Here is a 21103-nt window from a genome sequence, read left to right as displayed (position 1 = left end):
TAGTTTTTATCTCTGTTCAGTCTGAAACGTCGTTTAAGAGCATAAAAATTAGGAAATGCAGCTTTCGGGCAGGATATTCATGAAAGAATCAGGTATTCATTACATTATCATTTAACTTGTAGGTCCATTGTTCTGAGAAACTTTCTTGATGTAAAATTACAAAAGAATGAATTCTTTAAGAAAATCAAGTTTTCAACTCTGTTCAGCCTGAAACCTCGTTTAAGAGCATAAACATGAGGAACTGTAGCTTTCGGGCTAGTGATGAACGCTTCAGGTATTCAATACAATATCATACAAAATGTAGGTCCGGTGTTCTGAGACATTTTCTTGATGTAAAATTACAAAAGAATGAATTCTTTAAGAAAATCTAGTCTTGAACTCTGTTCAGTCTGAAACCTCGTTTAAGATAAATGAGGGAATGCAGCTTTCGGGCAGTAGAGTACTGAAAGCATCAGGTTATCATTCATCATTTATCATTTTGCAGTGTTCTGAGAAACGTACTTGATAAAAAAAATAAATAAATTAAGAATGTACATACTTTATTAATGGCCAATTTTAAAAAAAGAATTCTTTAAGAAAATCTAGTTTTAAAAAAAAAATCTTTTCAGTCTGAAACCTCGTTTAAGAGCATAAATGAGGGAATGCAGCTTTCAGGCAGTACAGTACTGAAAGCATCAGGTAATGATTAAATTATCATTTAACTTGTAGGTCCGGTGTTCTGAAACACTTTCTTGATGAAAAGTGAAAAAAATGACTTCTTTAAGAAAATCTAGTTTTGAACTCTGTTCAGCCTGAAACCTCGTTAAAGAGCATAAAAATGACGAAATGCAGCTTCCAGACAGTATAGTCATGAAAGCTTCAGGTAATCATTAAATTATAATTTAACTTGTAGGTTCGGTGTTCTGAGACACTCTCTTTATGACAATTTAAACAAAATGAATTCTTTAACAAAATCTAGTTTTCAACTCTGTCCAGTCTGAAATCTCATTTAAATCGCATAAAAAAGAGGAAATGCAGCTTCCAGACAGTATAGTCATGAAAGCATCAGGTATTCACTAGTTCCCTGAGTAAACTGGAACAAAAGAAAAAGAAAAAAAGTCCCTTTGAATTACAGTGGAAAAGACTTGACTGACATGCTACCCTGACCAGAGAGGACAAAACTTCACGTTAATGGCCTTTATGTTAACAGGGTGTGGCTTCACATTACCAGGGGTGTCGCTTTACGTTAATGGTGTGTGGCTTCACGTTAACAGGTTGTGGCTTCATGTTTCATGTTAACAGGGTGTGGCTTTACATTTACAGGGTACGGCTTCATGTTTCATGTTAATGGGGTGTGGCTTTATGCTAGCGGTGTGGGATTTCACGTTAATGGGGTGTTGCTTCACGTTTCACGTTAACATGGCGTGGCTTCATATTAACGAGGTGTGGCTTCACGTTAACGGGGTGTGGCTTCACATGAACGGCGATGTTAATGTGGTGTGGCTTCTTTTTGACTGGGTTTTGATTCACGTTAACGGGGTGTGGCTTCATGTTAACGGGGTGTGGCTTCACATTAACTGGGTGTGGCTTAACGTTGACAGGGTTTAGATTTGCATTAACGGGGTGTTGCTTCACGATATGGGGTGTGGCTTCACGTTCACAATTCTAGTTAATGGGATGTGGCTTCAGGTTAAACATTACTGTGTATTTAAACAGCTCCTCTGAGGAAACTGGAACAAACATCGCTTGTAATTACAGAGGAAAAGACTTGACTGACAAACGACCCTGACCAGAGGGGAGAAAACTTGTTTTTACAAGTTTGACCTTTAACTACAGGGGATGAAAAAATTTAGAATGGAGATGTCTTAGAAAGAGTGTAAAATCAAAATAAAACCACAGTTTTACCAAGTGTAAGCTGGAACCAAACTTTTAAAAGTTTAGAGGCACAAACATCAGCCAATTTTACAGGTTAGAGCCACAAGGTGGGTGAACGGGAGAACACGTTCGGACGCGTGTTCTGCCACAAACAAACAAAATGTCCAGGTCGATGTGTATCATTTGTCCATTTATTCCATGAGAACACATCAGCAGGTTGACACGAGCACAGTAAAAAACTATTGTGCTTCCCATCCACACACACCTGTTCCCATCACCTGGCACTTCCTTTTATGCCCTCTTAAAGTGAATGTGCCACCCTGTGTTCAAATAAAGGAACTACATTCACCCAGTGCGTCCCTCAAATAATAAACCCCATCTTGGCTCCAACAAAAGACTTTAGTTGTCATAAAGATCGCAAAGAATCACAAAGATGTGACCTGTCCTGAAAAGTGTGATTCTGAGGTGATGACTGGAGCTGCCAGAGGAACTTAAGGTAAGGACTATAAAAATGTGAGTGTTCAAAATAGGCTGCGAGATGGTATAGAAGTATATGTACTTGCTTGTACAACCTATCTAGAGGAAATAGTCTCAACTTTGCCACAGCACTGTGGTAAAGTTCTTAATTTTAATAAAATGTTGTACCTGTAGTAACATGAGCAGTCACATCACAACCCTCTTCCCAATCTGCATGAAAGCAAAAAACACAAATATATATGTTTTCATATAATTGCAAATAAATTCAGACAATAAGGAGTTAGGCTTGTTTACATATTATTATTATTATTTGTACAACACATGTAAACTAGTTACTCTTTTATCTTTAAGTACATATCCACTTTTATCCAGCAGGAAGAGCGGTGACAACAGGAGACTCCGTCCTCTGTCCTGGCAGCCTTCAGTGTGCCTTGAAAAGTTCTTTATACTTGTTCTGATTGGCTTCCAACCATTTTGACACCCGAGCAACCAATAGGCAGGGACAGGAGAGGTTCAAGTATACATCACTTTTCTAAACTATACTTCTTGGCCCATGAACACAAAGACAACTGTACTGTTTAACAGAAATAACAAAACACATGTAAACTAATTAGCAGCTGTTCTTTAAGAAAATCCATTTTTGGCCTTTGGCCTCTTTCCCAACCTGAAACATCTTTTGGGTGCATACAAAAAGGAGGAAATTCATTTTTAGTCAGTTAAGTGATGAAAGCATCAGCTATTCATAATATATCATGGAACTTTTATGTAGGAACAGGTGTTCAAAAATATCATGTAATTGTATGCATGTTTTTCTGAGACAAGTTATTGCAGGAAGACAAGTAAACTATGTATTCTCCAAGAAAATCCACTTTTGGTACCTTCCCAGCCTGAAAACATATTTTCAACTTTACTGACTTAGATGCGTTTCCACCTTTATTGCTTCTGAGACACTTGGAGAAAATTAATTAAAAGACGTTTCAGGCTGAACAGAGTTGAAAACTAGATTTTCTTTAAGAATTGAACTTTAGAAAATCTTATTTAGGTCTCTTTCCAGCCTGAAACGTCTTTGTGGAAATTAGTTTTGAGGCAGAAAAGTGACTGAAGCATTAAGTATTCATAAAAGTTTCATTAATTTTGAAAGACTGGTGTTCTGAGAATCTTTAAGGAAAATAAATAAACTATGTATTATTTTATTTCTTTCAAAATCTATTTTTGGTTTATGCCCAGCCTGAAAAGTTTATTTTCAGTAATTTGTTCCCTCCTACTTATTAGTAGTAGTCACTGAAAAAAAAGAACAATTTATTTATAGTTAAATAAAGACTCTCAGAAGATGCGTTGTTCAAGAAAAGTGTGTGCAACAAATGGTTCGTTTTAAAAAAAAAAACCCTCATTGATTTTTAAGAAAATCCTCTTTTCTCTCCCCATTTAACATTTAAAAAGAAATGGACACATTGAGTTCATGTACAAACACGCAAAGACTTTTAACACTGTTTTTTTTTTATTGAAATATTCATAATAAATATCAGAACTCAGTAGTCAGTCTTACACAGACTATTTGTCTGGTGGCATACTTGCCACCAGCAGGATGCTCAGTCCCTGTCAGTAGCATTTCCTTTTTGACCTGAGCCACGGTGGTTTAACCCCAACCCATCAACATGTGTTCAGGGTAGACAGCAAAGTGTGTAGCAGTCTAAGAAGTCTCAAATTGTCCACAACAATATGTTCCACCAGAAATCTTTACTGAAGACACAAACAAGTGTCTTCAGGAGAGGTAGGTGAGACATTGTGCAGCAGTCCTGCTGAGGGTTTAAACATGATCAAAAACACAGAAAGTGGAATTAGTGGTTACTGGCTTAAAGACAGGAACATGTCCAGTTCCTCCACAGGCGTTAATGGCCTTAAAATACCAGCTCTGCTGTCACGGATTAACATATATTATATATGCATGAAATCAAGACATTGAAAATGGACCATGACAGGAGAGCGAAAACACTGCAATAACTTTATGTCCCTTCAAAACTCATCTAGCATCTAGATTTGATCAGAGAGGGTCAGACATTTAGTGCTGTCAACATCCACTAAAGAGAGTATCTACACTGATTCTTAGATGGGATTCTGTCAGACAGCAGGAAGTAGCAACAGTGGCAAAATCTCACACGCAGCAAATGTTTTAACGGTGTACAAAAAAACATATAAGTTTCCACCTAAAGAAAATTAAGATAAAGTTTATGTGTTTGAAGGAGGTGGAGGTTGAATGCAATACTTCTCAAAATCCTGTTCTTCCCATTTTACCTGACGGTCCTTTTTTATTCAAGCAAAGCGGGAATTAAGTTTTAAGAGCTTGCTTTGTAAAATTACGCACTGCTATCTAATCCGTCTTTATTATATGTCTTTTAAACAAAAAAAATAACAATATTCTTGACCACTCTCTACAGCTTGATCTTCTTATCCAGTGATTCCTACATTCAGCCACACTCGGAGCCTTATCACAAGACGTCGTCAGCCTGTTCGTCAGGATTCTGTTCCAGTCAGTGTCAGTGACCGCCCAGTCTCTTCTTTCTGGAGGCTCGCTAACACTAATAGGTTGTGGAGACAGTGTAGACACACTGTCCTCACCTATATCCGGATGGATCTACAGGAGGCTCCACACATGGAAAGCTCTGCTCCTGATTAAAGAAGCATAACAGTGGTTTGGCCTGTATTTCACAGGATTTTACTGGCAAGTTCACAAAGAGTGCTTCACTCCGTTTTCTTTTCTGTTAATCTGTGCTTTCCTCCCAGCAGCCACTGTTGAAGCTCATTTCAGTACACTATTTAAAATTAACTTGCAGAAACATTAGTTGAACCTCCGCTTGGAAATCTTCTACACGTCGCTGTGAAGAAGATTTTGGGTCAAAGAAAAATATCAAGACTTACTTGGTGCAATTTTACATTTTTCTATGACCCAAAATCTTCTTCTTAATGTTCCTAATTTGAGACACAAGGCTTCATTATTGTTTGTGTGCGGTGTCACACTAATAGCTGCCACAAATACTCACTGGAGCACCAAATGTGCATTAATCCACCAGTAAAAATAGTCCCAAAGAAATCCTACTGTTTCAGTAATGTGCGATAAAAGCTAAAGTGACTAGCTGTTTTAAGAAATTATTAATATTGAAATAAAAAAATATATTTGCAGGCTGTTTTCAGTCAGAATTGGTGGGCTTGGAACTAAGAGCGACAGGACCGGGAAGTCAGAAAATATTCAGAGACTGGGTCTTTTCATGGAATGTGTTAAACAATCGCTCTTAAAACAATTATAACAGATGACGAGGGATCACGGCGAGCTTTATGTTGCTTCAAGTAGATTTTAAGCGTAATGAATTATATGCAACAGCAATGGAAGATAATAAAACTGGAACGAATGGTTAGTTCAGGAAAATGGTAAACAGCAATGTAATGAGATTCGGATTTGTAGTTTATGAAATAAATCATGGTTGTCATTGAATGAAAAAGGGTCTTTCATAGCCACAGGTAGGGTAATAATACTGCATCCAGGCTAATGGCCGATCCAAAGCCTCCCCCTCTCGCATGGAAGCAGTGGAACTTTTTGCTTTGGTAATCAAACGTATCCCTCACTTCCTCCTTTCCTGGTTATGCATTTAATCCCAAAGCCATCAGGCTCAACGTGGAATGGTGGAGGCAGCTGAAGGGAAGTATTAGAGGAAAAGGGACCGCTGTGGCGGCCTGCTGGTCTCTGCTGAGGGCTAAAGGTCAATGCCTTTGACCAGCGAGGTTTCCAGTGTGACGGGGAAGTCGTGGAGCGTCTCCAGGACTCCGATGAGGGCGTTGACGGTGGTGCGGTCCCGGAGCAGGGCCGTGTCCTCATACATCCGCGGGATCACCGGGCATTCCACCAGCAGGGGGAGCCACTGGGGCAGCAGGCGGTCCCTGATCAAACAAACAGTGAGATAATGTTTGTAGGCTGTGCACATGTTCTATAATGAACAGCACATTATTGTAGATATAGTACTGCCTCAAGTACCTTATTGATTTTATAATACGGTGACTCACTCTCAACCAATCAGAATGCTTGATTTGATCGACCCGTATTATAATTCTTATTATAATACGGGTGAGTGCGCACTAATATGCGCACTGATATGGTGAGTGCGCACCATATCAGTGCGCACTCACTTGATTTGATCCACCCGTATTATAATAAGGATTATAATACGGGTCGATCAAATCAAGCATTCTGATTGGTTGAGAGTGAGTCACAAGGGGTAGTTTAGTCAGACAATAAAGTACTGTACAGCCTGTTTACATTAACCAGCGTTCCATATCAGTGCGCACTGAAAATAACAAGTAGATTTAAATTGCGCGACCGTTAGTTGTCATTTCCAGCTTGACATTTACCAAACATGTGTAGCCGAGGGTTTCTCTTGCGCCTATACTTTTATAATACTAAAATAACAAAACGCTGCTCCGTTAGGTAAGACAAGACGGAAATTAGGTAAGACAAGACGGAAATTGAGCGTGACTGTCACGCATTGAGCGTGACTGTCACGCATTGAGCGTGACTGTCACGCATTGAGCGTGACTGTCACGCATTGAGCGTGACTGTCACGCATTGAGCGTGACTGTCACGCATTGAGCGTGACTGTCACGCATTGAGCGTGACTGTCACGCATTGAGCGTGACTGTCACGCATTGAGCGTCTTAAATCACGCCCTCCCGCCACACATCGTATTTCTCACGCTAAAAAAAAAACCTCCAGGCTATTTAATGTGCCGCAGCGCGCATTGAGCGTGACTGTCACGCGTTGAGCGTGACTGTCACCACGGAGGAATCAAGCCCTTCCCCACTTGAGGAGCTACTCATCAGCCAATCAAAAAAAGAAAAAAGAAATGGGCTACAGCCAATCAGAAAAACATTGCATGTGTTGTATCCGGGTAAGATGTAATAACAGGCCGGCGGCGCGTATTTTTCGTCGTCACAGTCGCTGCTAGGACACCATCAATTACTCAGAGTTTCCCCTACCATTGAATTAAGGCGGCGGGGCGCCCCCTGAGGAAACCCCTCGCCCCTCTGTAATTTTCTCTATAGCGTCAGATCAGAATACGTCATTTAAGGTTCTCTTTCCTATCGAACAGGTCTACACTTTGTTGTGGTAATAAACAAACTAAATGGTCATATTTTATTGATGGGATCTACACGACAGCTTGTCATTTCTGTCTCTATGTGGTCGTGTGTAAACACTTCTCTCCTCTACTTTCTGTATCGCGCACGGCGTTGTTCCGTCGCCGATGCGCAGAGGCACACAGGTTAGCATTGAGCACCCAGCAGCGGGCAGAGAGCGTAGAAAAATATGTTGCGTGAAAAGCATACAACTATATCTGTGTTTTAAACGCTCCCAGTTAGAAGATGGCAAGAGGAGCTCTCCTACAAGGAGCACCGGAGCAATTCTCTGAACCCGGAGTAGCTTTCCTGCTCCAAGTGATACGAGCCAAAGTGCTTGTGTCTTGGACCAACAATGAGCTGTCTTGTACCAACAATGAGCTGGCTTCACACATTACAAAGTACACAGACATCAAACTAAGTTATTAATAAATACATGGAGAAATGCCTGTACTTTCGGGTAAATGTTCACGGTTAACAGCTTAAGCTGTGCATTCGAGAGACAACGAGTGCGATCACTGGCAGCGGCGAGTCCGTGGCGAGTGTGTGGCAGGCGTCAGCCAGGCGCCAGGAGAGCGGCGACTCAGCGGCGTGTTGGCGATGAGTCAGTGGCAGGCGCCGCTTAAGTGCCGGCACTCGTCGAGAAGCTGAATGGGTGGAGCTACATTTCCTGGCGACACTCATTGTTGTCACAACAGGTCAGCTGCCGTAAATCAGTTTTATGATCATATAATGGAGGAACTGTTTTTTTTTTTTTTTTTGAGGAGGGAAATCGGAGGAGCCATGATTGAGGAGCCCCAAGTGCAGACTTTCAGGAAGTGTTTAACGCTCCACACGCCACCTCACTGTTCCTCTATTATTTGATTGGACGCTGCAGCTGAGCAGACTGATAGTTGGAGTTTCATACCGGAGTGAAGAAGATCACAAAATAAAAGTTATATATTTGATTGTTTTCTTATTCACCATCTGGTTAAAATGGTCTGAACAAAAAAGGGACCACAAACTATTTTCTTCAAGGATTTGATCTGTAGCAGGACAGAGAACACAACACGGTATATAATTAATCAATGCAGTTTGTTTAACAAGTAACAGACTGTCAGAGTGGAAATGTTTTCTCTGTACTGATAACTGTGTCTTATTTATATAAGTTGTAGTTTAAAAACATTAAATCCACTGAAAAAATACAACAATTTTTATCAATATAGTAAGTGCATTTTTATTGGAACGTTCGCTAAAAACGGTGCGGACCAGATAACAACTCCGTCAGCTGTTTAAGCGACACAGAGCTGATCCAGCTGAGATCAGCTGTCAGTCGGCTGCAGTCATCAGAAACTGACATTGCTTCACATCGCATGTCTGTTAAAACATACTTCCTTGCGTCTTCTCTCCTCGCTTGGTTTCCTTGCGTCTCTCCATGCATCCCTGGTGGGCGGGACTAAGATGGAAGTGACGCAAGTAAGGGAAACGGGAATGCAATTTAGAGAATTGGGATTTACCCATATACATAAATCAGGGAGACAGAGGAAACAGACAGACTACAAAATAAAACGACATTACCCCCATTTTCATTGATCCGCTGTAGACGGAGGCAGTTTTCCGACTGGTGTGCGGTGTACACCCAGTACTGCCCACTGTAGCCTAATGCCGCGTTTCCTCCCAGAGGTGCTGGAACACTCGTACCTAAACCAGCCTATCCAGCTTGCACAATTTGACCCCCCCAACCTCCTCTTAGGAGAGGAAGGGTCAGAGCTTTCGGTCCCGAGTGCGGACCCTCAGAACTTATGTCGAGGCCACATGTATCCGGCAGTCGGAGCAGTTTTTTGTCTGTTATCACAGACCTAAGAAGCGCTGTGCCCTTTCTAAACAGCGCCAGCCCCACTGGATTATGGCTTGTGTGCATACAGAGCGAGAAGATTCCGCAGGACTGATGTCAGGATGACGCTGGAAGTTATACCTGGCTGGGGGCGGGGGGTGGTCATCCGAGGTCACAGGCGACTATGTTGTTATAAATACTCGACCTGCGCATGCGCAAGACGGAATATATCTAGTGTGAATCAATGCCTCTGGTGGTTATCCAGGATTCATAGAACTGTAGATACCTTCGAACTTTCGTTATCACAGATCATTAGTCTGATGGAGCTGTCCATAGCCCTCTGCCGTAGATTCTGTGAACATAATCCTTTTTAAAAGTAACTAATTATTTCATTTTATGATTGAGGATTGTTATTATACACCTCTCTCTCTCTCTGATAATGATAATCTAGAGATAATGTATGGCCATACGACATATAGGATCATGAATCATCACTGTTTATTGTAAATAAAGTAAATCCTAAATAAACTATTTTGTGCATATAAATCTTTGAACAACAAGAATAGAAAAGCTGCATTTTGTCTGTAAATGCATTTTCTAAACCATGATTCCCACATTTCCGCTCATATTTTTAGTATGCACACTCTTCACATGACAGAATTATAAACTGACAGCTCTCATTTAAGCGTACCTCGCTCCGAGGCACACCAGCAGCTGGAACTTGCCGTCCTTGCCGATGTTCCTTGGGGTGGAGTTGATTGCGTTGACGTAGTGACAGAGTGACTTACAGGTCATCTCCAGGGGCTCGGCCGTCTCCTGGAGGTCCCCCATCTGGTCAGCTGACTCCATGTAGGTTACAGCCTTCTCTGCAGAGGGAAAGAGGGTGCGGAGGGCATGTTTCCACCACATTAACAAAACCTTTTCCCAATGAATCACCCAAAATTAAATAGCAAACTAGAAAATTTTGTAAGAAATTTTGAAAGTGTGGCTACTACTGCCATAAGACGTCGCAACTAACTCTAATTTTACTAGATATGTTTTTAGATTCTCTGTCCGGTGGATCACTACCACAAACACTAACTGAGGCAACAATCACTCTCCTCCTTAAGCCACGTAAAGATAACACAGAATGCGGCTCATACCGTCCCATCTCTCTCCTAAACAGCGATGCTAAGATTCTGGCCAAAGCTCTTGTCCTATGCCTAGAAATCACAATGAGTGATGTGATCTCTGCTGACCAAATCGGTTTAATTTTGGGGCGACATTATTTACCAATATCCGTCAGCTTTTAAACATTATACATTCTTCTGTGTCCAGTAGGGTACCAGAAGTGGTTATCTCGCTGGATGCAGAGAAAGCTTTTGACAGGGTTGAATGGGAATACTTATTTATATGTTTGGAGAAATTTAGCTATGGCTCTAATTTAATCTCATGGATCAAACTACTAAACAATTCACTTAAGGCCTGGGACTGGTCACGTCTAGTCTCCCAGTCCCTATATCACATTTCACAAGCACACCAATCGTCATAAACCCCCTCAAAATATGGTTTCAATTCAGACGGAACTTCGGTTTTAAATACCTTCTTGACATAAGCCCTACATGCAATAACCACCTCTTCCATCCAGCCAGATTGGATGTTACATTCTCTCTCTGGTGAAGAAAAGGCATCGTCAGATTTAAGGATATGTACATAAACAGGATATTTACCAGCTTTGAGGATTTATCACACACATTTAATCTTCCTCGGTCTAGTTTGTTTAGATATTTCCAAGTCCACCACTTCCTGAAGTGTCAAGATCCCAATTCTCCTAACATCTCTTCAGTGCCAGTTTTAGATGGTATGCTCGAACTTCCATCTGACTCAAAGTGGCTAATTTCAAGAATACATGACTGCATATCATCTCTTGAAAATATTTCCTTGGCAAAGATAAAGGTGGACTGGGAAGGTGAGCTAGGGGGTAACAGAGAAGAAGACATGTGGAACTGTGCTCTACAAAGAGTGAATGACAGCTCTTCTTGTGCAAAACTCGGCATCATCCAATTTAAAGTTCTGCATCAAGCTCACTTTTCAAAAGCAAGATGAGCTAAAATATACCCCAATTTGGATGCGAGTTGCAACAGATGCCAGCACACCCTAGCCAACTTAACTCATATGTTCTGGGAGAAAAATCTGGTCAGATTTAACATGGAGTCAAATGGAGCAGTTGGTCGGACTTGATGTTGCTTTCAGGCTTTCTGACAAAAAAGTATGCGTTTGTTGGATTTCACGACGCATTTGTACCACAATATCGTGTCCAATATTTCCTACGTTTCTATCCAACAATGGTCTATGAAGAGTGAACATTGTGGGAGTAAAGACAAAATACGTTTTATTTTTTTTACCAGTTTCTGTCTCTCCCACTCTGTCAGTTGGTGCTCCACCCTAGCGATGAACATTCCGTGCCATACACACCCATTGTAAACTTGGAAATTGTTCAAACATTTTTTCTAAACTCGAACAATAATTACATGAACACTGTGCGAGCTATCGAAAAATGTACAATTAGGCGAATAAACTCGAGCCTTTTGTCGACATTTTAAACTTTAATTCATTTCTCTACGTTCAAGTATGGCGAGTCACTATGGGCACAAAGATGAGTGTTTTTTTTGCTCTCTTCACGGCGAAACCCAATGCAAGTGAATGGGACAATTTCACGCCCTTTTTTGTATTTTTCGGGAAAACGGCCGGTCGAATCTTAGAAAAGTCATATAGAAAATATAGAAAAGGCAAAATACCTGCTGAAAATTGTTACAGTTCAAAAGCATTTAACTGAACTGTTGAAAATCCATGTTATTTAAATGTATAATTGGAGTTAAAAAGAAAACTGCATCATCTAAATCAAGGGTGTCAAACCTATGCCCTGGCCTCCCAGGGTGTCCAGTCCGACAAAAGAAAAAAATAAATATATATATTTTTTCAGATCAAAGTTGGCTAAGCTGAGATTCAAACCACTGATCTTCTGCGTACTTGCAAACCATTGACGTGCAGTTGATGAGACAACTGATATTATTGACAGTTAAAACACTATAAGAGATATAAAAAAGTTCAGTAATACAGTAATAGCTGAACGTTTTGTCCAGATTTTGAACTTGAAATAGTGTCTTAAGCTGAAGGCATGGCAGAGCCTTTACCTTTTGAAGTTGAAAACAGATTTGAAGATGTTCTTCATTGGAAATCATTCATTTTTGTTTTGATAAAAAGCTGAATAAGTTGAATATTTGAAAAAATATATTAAAAAAAAGTTTTTAAATATTGGCTCTAGCTTTTAACTATTGTTTCTAGCGTATAAAGAAACTTTAAACGTTTGAAGTTGAAGATGATTTGAAGATTTCCCCATTGGGTCCAATGATAAAAAAAATCATAAAAAGCTTAATAATTCAAAAATTAAAAAGGTCTGGAATATGGAAAGGAAGTTGCCATCGTGTCCATAAGTAGCTGAATATTTGAAACATTTAACTTTTTTCAGTAGCTGAAAATATGAAGGAGCTGAAGAAGTCCAAAATATGTACGGAAGAAATAGAAGATGAAGAAGTTTAATAAAGATTAGAAGAACAATAGTTGGAATGCTGAAGCATGCTGAAGCATTCCAACTAATAACAAAACAGCTGAATATATATGAAAACAACTGAATATATATGAAAATAGTGGAATATATATGAAGATATATAGAAAACTACACCTGATGAAAAGTGTTCTGTGCTGAAATTATAGAAAAATTGCTGAAGGTTTTGTCAACATTTTAAAAGTTAAATGGTGTCTTTAGCTGAATGCAGAACCTGAAAGTGTTTAAAGTTGAAGATGATTTGAAGGTTTTTTCCATTGAAAACTATTCATAAAAAAATCATAAAAAGCTTAATAATTCAAAAATTTGAAAAGTCGGAAATCTGAAAAGTCATATGCATCGATTCCTCAAGTAGCTGAATATTTGAATAATTTAACTTTTTTCTGTAGCTTAATATATGAAGGACTTGAAAAGGTCCAAAATACATACGGAAGAAACAGAATAATAAGTTTATTAAAGATTTGAAGAACAACAGTTGGACTGCTGAAAGCATTCCAACTAATAATATACCCGCATGAGAACATAAAGTGTGCTTGCAGTATGGTGTCTCCGACCCCATGCGGCTGAAGCCACACTTCATTAAATAGCTCATGTTGTCGGCAGCAGATGGCACTGTCCCCTCCACACTCACCCACAAAGTCCCACATGAACACCGTCTTCTGGAAGAGACGCGCCGACTTGAAGCCGTGGTGGAAGAACTGCTCTAGAGCGGCCACCAAGCTGCTCTCTCCACACAGCAGAACGGTGAGGCTGCCTCTCTGCATCCAGACCCCCAGAGACACAGAGAACACACAAAGAACACACAAAAGAAACACAAATCAGTCCATTCCACAGAAAATCTCCCTTTTTTAAGCCTGTTAAAAGAAGTTGAGAACAATAACATTAGCAGGCAGGCAGTTATTTGGTTTTTACCAAACGCTGACATGTTGAGGCATCACCAGTATGCTTTGAATTTCTTCTTTTAACGGAAAACGCCATTGTTTTACCATCTTTGCTTGCATGAAACAAGTAACAAGAGTTACTAAGAACTAAATCGAGGCTAAATGTCCCTGCAAACTCACACAGATTCTAGTGCTACAATAGTGCCCCGGTTCTCCAGACTCCACTAGTCCCTGAACTGGATCCTGCAGTTTTAGCTGGTTAACAAAGAAAAATGAAGAGAGGACAACACACAGTGGCGCTGCTAGCCATTTTGGTGGACTAAGCGTAACTTCTTCATGGTGGAACGCCCCCCCGCCCCCCACCTCCCGCCACACACCTGGGAAAAAAAGTTTGTTTGTGCCAGTTTAAAAGTTCAAAACACCAAACCAACACACACTGTACATTTGAAAGTGCAAACTTTTCTTCAGTAAACACATACATTACATTAAATAACAATATGTGCAAACAAGAATAGTCAATCTTCTTAAATAAAAGAAAGATTTAGAGGACGAAAAGTCACAACAGCTAAAACACATTCATGTCAAATTCAAAACAAAGACATAATTTTTGAGAGAGCCATAATGCTATTCTGTATGGATCAAGCATTTCCAACAGTTTTGGGAGGCTCTATAGAGGCACACGTCTGCATTTCTTTGCTGCAAAATCACTAATTAGGTCATCATATGAGCTTCTGAGCCAATTCACCATTGATGCTGATGACAGCAAGACCACTTCGATGTTCCTGCCCCGACGTTGAACGCAGGTATGTTTTAATGAGCTTTAGTTTTGAACAACGTCGCTCAGGCAACTGTAACAGGGAGAGTCAAGGCGGAAGACTCCAAGGCACAGATTACACTTAACTGTTATATGTTTCTCTTTTTTCACTGACACAAATAAAGAAGGCTGTGATTGAAATACGGGACTGCCGCCTGTCCCGTATTTCAATATGCGCCGGACAGCTCCAGTCCCGCGACTGGAGCTGTCCGGCGCGCGGTGCGTATTTGTCGCGGCGCGTATTTGGCATCGTCTCTCTCTTTTTTTGAGCAATTAAATATATCTCTTGTTCGGCCTGTTTTGTGATATACACATGCCTGAGTCCCCTCTGTCAGAGGAGTGATGGAGTGTGGGCCTGTAGCCCTGAAAGATGTGAATCATTGATTCCATGTGGTCACAGGTTGTTTGTCCTGCCACACTACAAGACTACAAGTCGAACAAGAACACGTAAAGATTCATACATCAAGTTTTATCAGATGTGTCGTCAGCGCCGCTGCTCCCATAAGGTACACTACGTGCTGTGCGTAGGGCACCAGGCCCGGAGGGGGGCACCAAAAAATATGCAACAAAAAATCCTCATAGTTATGATAACTATATTGCCAATATTTTTTTAATATAAATATTAGGTACCTCTGAGGCCCGAGTCATTTGTACATCTGCAGGACGGGCCATTAGACCACCACTTTCGTGAGTAAAACATATAGGACAGTCAAATAGCAACAGAGAGAATCCATGCGGTCTGGTGATGTTCAGAGAAAGTACGGCATTGATTCAAAAAATAAAATTCAGCATCTGAAAAGGAGATCCGTCACTCACCTCTTTCTCTGGCTTGTGGAAATGCTTGACAATGTTGTTCACAGCCTCTCCAATGGCCTCCTGGATTTGGACTGAAGTCGGCTCTGGAATCAAGGAAACGGCCGCGTTCATATACAAGCAGAGAGAAGCAGGGATGTATGGAGCCAGTACAGTCTCAATAATGGTAAATGCGCAGAGAAAGATTCACAAATTTGCACATAAATTCACAAATGCACATAAAGATTTACAAATGCGCACAAATCAATTCACAAATATATTTGATTTACAAATGCACACAGAAGGATTCACGAATACATTCCGATGATTTATATACATGCAAAAAAAAAAAATCACAAATATATTTCTGATTTTTTTTACATTTATAAGCTACCTTGCTGGTGGATTATGACTTGCTTGTGTACCGATGACGCCTTTCACACAGAAGACGAAAATGTGGTGAGTGAAATGCTGGCTTATGAAACTTATTTTTTCCATGTCCAGGTGTATTTAATCTTTACACACTGCTGCCGGCGCAGCTCTGCCCTCCGAGGTGCAGCATCTGTGTGTGTGTGTGTGTGTGTTCGGATGAAGTGGTTTCTTGGATCAGGCCCCACGCATTGTTCAACTGCAGTTTCCTCTTTTTTTTTGCGTCATACAGTGGAGCAGCTCTGCCGGTCAGGTATGACACTTTTTTCCCCCAGTCTGGCCGTGATGTGGACTATACGGCACGCAGTGAAGGCCTATGGCCGATATGCACGCCACTGGTATATACATTTTTGTGTAGATTACAATATAACCAGGAGTTTGAATATGTGTATGGCGGATCAGTATGTAGGTATTATTCATAATCAGAAATTCAATCAATTGAAGCAGTGAAAATAAATGTAGGTTACAAACAGTACAGCATGCAGCTTCTTTCACGTTGTTCTCCGCATTGCAGATGCTGTACCCAAGGCAGTATTTTTTCAACCTCTAAATAGGTAGGAAAAAAAAAAAGTTGGACACTATTTTCTCTCAGTTCCGAGTGGATTTTTGCTAAGACAATGTCCGCCTGGCCTTTGGTGGTATCTATCTGTTCAGAAGCTTCTGCTTGTGCCAGATCAGATGGTCACAGATGCCTTAAATACCTCCAAAGAGAGTTGGAGCGCGAAAGAAAAATGTAAAACTTGGACTCTTGGGTGCCAAACTCTGGATGGCCTACTGAAACAGGTTTTATAACTGCAACTGCAATTAGTCATTTTGCCTAGGTAGGCAAAATGACTAATTGTAGTTTCCTAGAAATAACTCTGTAATTTGGTGTTAATTAAACAAAAGAATAGAGACAAAACTCTCGCCAGTTAGAAACATGTTAGTTAAGTGTATTTGTTGTTGTTAATTCTCTCAAAATTTAAATTTAAAAAAATCTGAAAGTAATTCAGCATTTTTGAGTGGAACGGCTATGTAAATCAGAGTGGGTAGGAGAGAGTGTTTGCAGAGCTGCATGTGAGTCCTGACAGACACTCACTGTATCCTCGTCCAGACAGCGACGTGATGCTGATGCGTCTGGTTTGGGATGGGGAGCGCTGCAGCGGGGGTGTACAGCAGCCTCTCCCTGAATCCTCCTCTACGCTGGGCACCGCCAGCTCACCGAACAGGACCCTCTCCAGGCTGCCGTCGTCCACACCCTTACCGAGCCACCGACCACATGGAAACCTAGAGGGGGTGGGCCAGGGAGACAACAGGGTGGTGAGGAGCTTTGATGGATCGGTTTTTGTATAGTTGGTTGGTAAAATGTTGTTATTTTCTTTACCTAGTTTTGTTTCTTTCGTTCTTAGCAAGTTATGTATTTAAAAAGCAACAATAAATGCCTGGCTTCATATTCAAAACTGCAAAAAGCTCAAAGGAAGTTAAAGTTTTCTTAGTCTGGAACTGATGTTGGATTTGACAGACTGATTCTCTTCCTGCTTTCTTTTCGGAATTATATATTTTTTTGAAATATTATTGAGTTTATATTTTTAGGAATTTATAGTTTATAATTTCGTGACCAAATGTTTACATTGAATGCCAGAATCTTAAACGGCTATATACCACGGTGTTTCTCATTTTTGCCTGTCAATGTCATCTGTGAACCATAAATGTCCTTGACTCAGATAGCTGTGGAGTGTGGGTGGTCGCCTTCACTCACCTGTAAGTGTGTCCTGTGATCTCATTGCGTACCATGACGCAGTCCACCAGCCATTTTGCCAGCAGGCCAGCGTTATCGTGACCCAGCTGCACCGTGGTCAGCTTCCCCAGGTTCTGACACTAAGCACAGGCACATAGAGAAAAAAATCTCATTAATATCAAATCATACTTTATATACTTTATCAGTGCATAACAGACTGGTATTACTGCTGCTGTTTTTACTATCTGACAATATGTCACTATCTTTGATTAAATTAAAGTTACTACAAGGAACTTTCATTTATTGTTGATTCTAGTCCCCCCTGCGGAATAGTGGTTGTGTTTCTGAGTCCCTTTAGAAAACCTCTCATTTTACTGCAGCACGATCTGCCGCACTCAGTCCTGGTACAGAACTTCCCTTCCCTCTTTTAGTTGGATAAATACACTGCCTGGCCAAAAAAAAAAAAGTCACACACACACACACACACACACACACACTAATATTTTGTTGGACCGCCTTTAGCTTTGATTACGGCACGCATTCGCTGTGGCATTGTTTCGATAAGCTTCTGCAATGTCACAAGATTTATTTTGATCCGGTGTCGCATTAATTTCTCACCAAGATTTTGGATTGACGATGGTAGAGTCTGACCGTAGCGCAAAGCTTCTCCAGCACAGCCCAAAGATTCTTAATGGGGTTAAGGTCTGGACTCTGTGATGGCCAATCCATGTGTGAAAATGATGTCTCATGCACCCTCAACCACTCTTTCACAATTTGATCCCGATGAATCATGACATTGTCATCTTGGAATATGCCCATGCCATTAGGGAAGAAAAAATCCCATGCAGTAATTATCCAATTGGAGGCTGGTACCCATTTGCTTAATTAAATCCAAGTGGCGACTTTCATTTTGGGCAGGAAGCCATGTACAGTGATGTTATTAAGATTTGCTCAGCTTTCTACATGTTTCTCCATCTCATTCCCCTGATGAATTCATGAACTCCATGGAAATAAGATTTAGTTGAATCAAACCCTTAACTCCTTTCAAGAATGCCATCCCAGAATGCTGAAGTTTCCACACTTAGTAACTCACTTAGCTACATGAAACTTTCTTTAATCCAAGTATCTTCGTAGGTTTGAGCAGCGCTAATATTTACAGTTCAGACGTGAAATATAATACAGAGCAACATTTACATTCATGGCTCTAAAAACACATTTAGCAGGCTATGACCTAATACACAGTTAACATGACACCACAGGCTACAGGACAGACAGAGGTGGATGAGAGGTGGAGCAGGGGCTTCCTCTAACCTTGAACAAGGCGGAGATGTGCATGTGAGGCCTGAAAGCCGACTGAGGGAGATGGAAACACTTGTTAACGCACAGCGGATGGACAATCCAATTGGTGGTGTGGCGATCTCACAATCAAAAAACAAGAACATTAACCAGCATGCAAAAAGAACACAAACATCAGCTTTGGCAACACGCACCCAAACACACATGCAGGGGAGCAGGAAGTGATGCATGGCTCTAGGGTGGGCTAATTTATCCAACAGCAGAGTAGTGTCCTCATCAGAACAAGGTGACTGCTGAGATGCCGCTTAGTTTTTGTATCAAGAGCAATAACAACTTACCTGCCGTCTATATTGTACGATTGTTTTTGGATTTGTGAATGATGTAGGTTATAGGTTGTGGAAGTGCACCAACACTAATTACAACACAGCTGATCTTATTTATTTTGATCAAATTAATTTCTATATATTATGTCGAGCTGTGAAAAATAACGCGTTAACGCATTATGATTAAATTACAGGATTAATGCGTACATTTTTTTAACGCATGCGCAGAATGAGCTTCCAATATACCTATTGAACTATTTCCGCTCTAATGCAGCTAGACGTAGATGTCAGATGTTCACTCGGGAAGACGTTGTCGTTTCACCAGCACAATCAGCCTAAAGTAACATCTCAACGTGCAGCATGTTGGTCGGCGAGGGGCGTTCAAGAGGAATGCGTCAAACCAGCTTCATTGAACAACAAAGACCCCTCACTAAGTCTGCCTGTGACAAGCTGAGTAGCACAGTTGCGGAATTAATATTGTTGAGGATGAGAGGTTGACCAAAGTTTTGTGAGTGGCAATGGGGAACCCGAGCATCAAATCACCGCAAAGACGCAGAATCATGAAACAAATCCACGCGCTGTATAAAGCTGGAAAGAACAAAACGGAAAATGACTTGGCTGCTACGGATCATGTGGCACTGACAGGGGATCACTGGACTTCTGTGAGTAATGAGAATTACCTGGTGACCAGACGTCCTCTTTTTTCCCGGACATGTCCTCTTTTCGAGACCTAAAAATGCGTCCGGCAGGGATTCCAAAACGTCCGGGATTTTGCCTCGTGTGATATTTATGTTTCTCTGAGTCTTTCACAAATTAGTTTTTACGCTCTTACAAGTTTTGAAACGGTATCTTACATTCACTGGCATGCGTGACCTCTAACTGTAGAGAGAACTGTCATTGGTCGACCGATCTCAGGGTTGCCAGATGCACGATAATTATCCTCCAAATACAACCATTTTGAGCCTTTGGTACGATACTACGCCATCACCAATCTGGCAACACTGAGCACCTCGTCACCTCCACTCGCGACAAATATCCTGTTACGCTCTGAAGAAACTAGTTCAGCATAAAACATTGCTGCATCAATAATCAACTGGAATTTCAGCGATAAACTTTTTTTGGGAAGTTTAGCACGACTCATTCTTTTTTTATGAGCTAACGATAGCGTAGATGACTGGAGCGGGATGAAACGATAACGGGGTTCACCATACAGCCTATAACTGCATTGTTTACAACAGCAGTCCAATGTATAAATGACAATGTATATATCCGTCTTTTATCATAAATATTTATGTTTTTACAAAAATATACCGAGAGTATCGGTAATATGTGATTAATTATGATTAATCCACAGAAACCTGTGATTAATCTGATTAAACATTTTAATCATTTCACAGCCCTAATATTATATTATATATTGAATAATTATGCTAATTTATTATTATGTATTATTTATAATATATATATAATAGGATTGGGCAAAGTTGGGTAGGGTCTCCCAAGGCAAACAGGTTTCGGGGGAGAGCCCAGACTAAGAGCGGTTCAAAAAATCCTGATGGAAAGCAGCACTAACAGCTTAGTCACCTCGCCCGGACAAGGGAAACCGGGGCACCCTCCTGGAGCCAGACCTGGGAGGCGAGCTCGTCGGCGAGCGTCTGGTGGCCGGGCTTTCGCCCATGGGGCCCGGTCAGGCTTAGCCCGAAAGAACTACATGGTGCCGCAGCCACTCCGTGGACCCACCACCCGCGGAGAGGATCATCGGGGTCGGGTGCAATGCAGACCGGGCGGCAGACCAGGCAGAAGACCTGGGCGAGCCGATCGCCGGCAGCATGGACTAGCTCTAGGGACGTGGAACGTCACCTCGCTAGCGGGGAAAGAGCCGGAGCTGGTGCAGGAGGTGGAACGGTACCAGCTAGATATAGTTGGGGTCACCTCCACGCACA

The 21103-nt window shown here is 41.1% G+C and overlaps 1 protein-coding gene across 3 annotated transcripts in view; it reads right to left on the bottom strand.

The window, feature by feature from the left end:
* Positions 1-3482: 3482 nt before the first annotated feature.
* dennd5b (DENN/MADD domain containing 5B) overlaps positions 3483-21103 on the bottom strand; it is an 82690-nt gene continuing 65069 nt past the window's right edge. For all 3 annotated transcript variants that reach the window (XM_068586065.1, XM_068586061.1, XM_068586062.1), the window contains 6 exons: positions 17563-17681; positions 16903-17090; positions 15420-15502; positions 13540-13666; positions 9996-10170; positions 3483-6261 (listed from right to left, as the gene is read on the bottom strand). In XM_068586065.1, the coding sequence (XP_068442166.1) occupies positions 6078-6261; positions 9996-10170; positions 13540-13666; positions 15420-15502; positions 16903-17090; positions 17563-17681 (876 nt within the window). In that variant the 3' untranslated portion in view covers positions 3483-6077. The remainder of the gene's footprint in view (positions 6262-9995; positions 10171-13539; positions 13667-15419; positions 15503-16902; positions 17091-17562; positions 17682-21103) is intronic.

This window comes from Clinocottus analis, unplaced genomic scaffold (genome assembly GCF_023055335.1).
Source record: "Clinocottus analis isolate CAN_PGR_092001 unplaced genomic scaffold, fCliAna1.0.p SCAF_20, whole genome shotgun sequence".
Taxonomy (NCBI): Eukaryota; Metazoa; Chordata; class Actinopteri; order Perciformes; family Cottidae; genus Clinocottus; species Clinocottus analis.
Note: the sequence above shows the minus strand (reverse complement) of the source record. Positions and strands in the feature narration are given on the sequence as shown.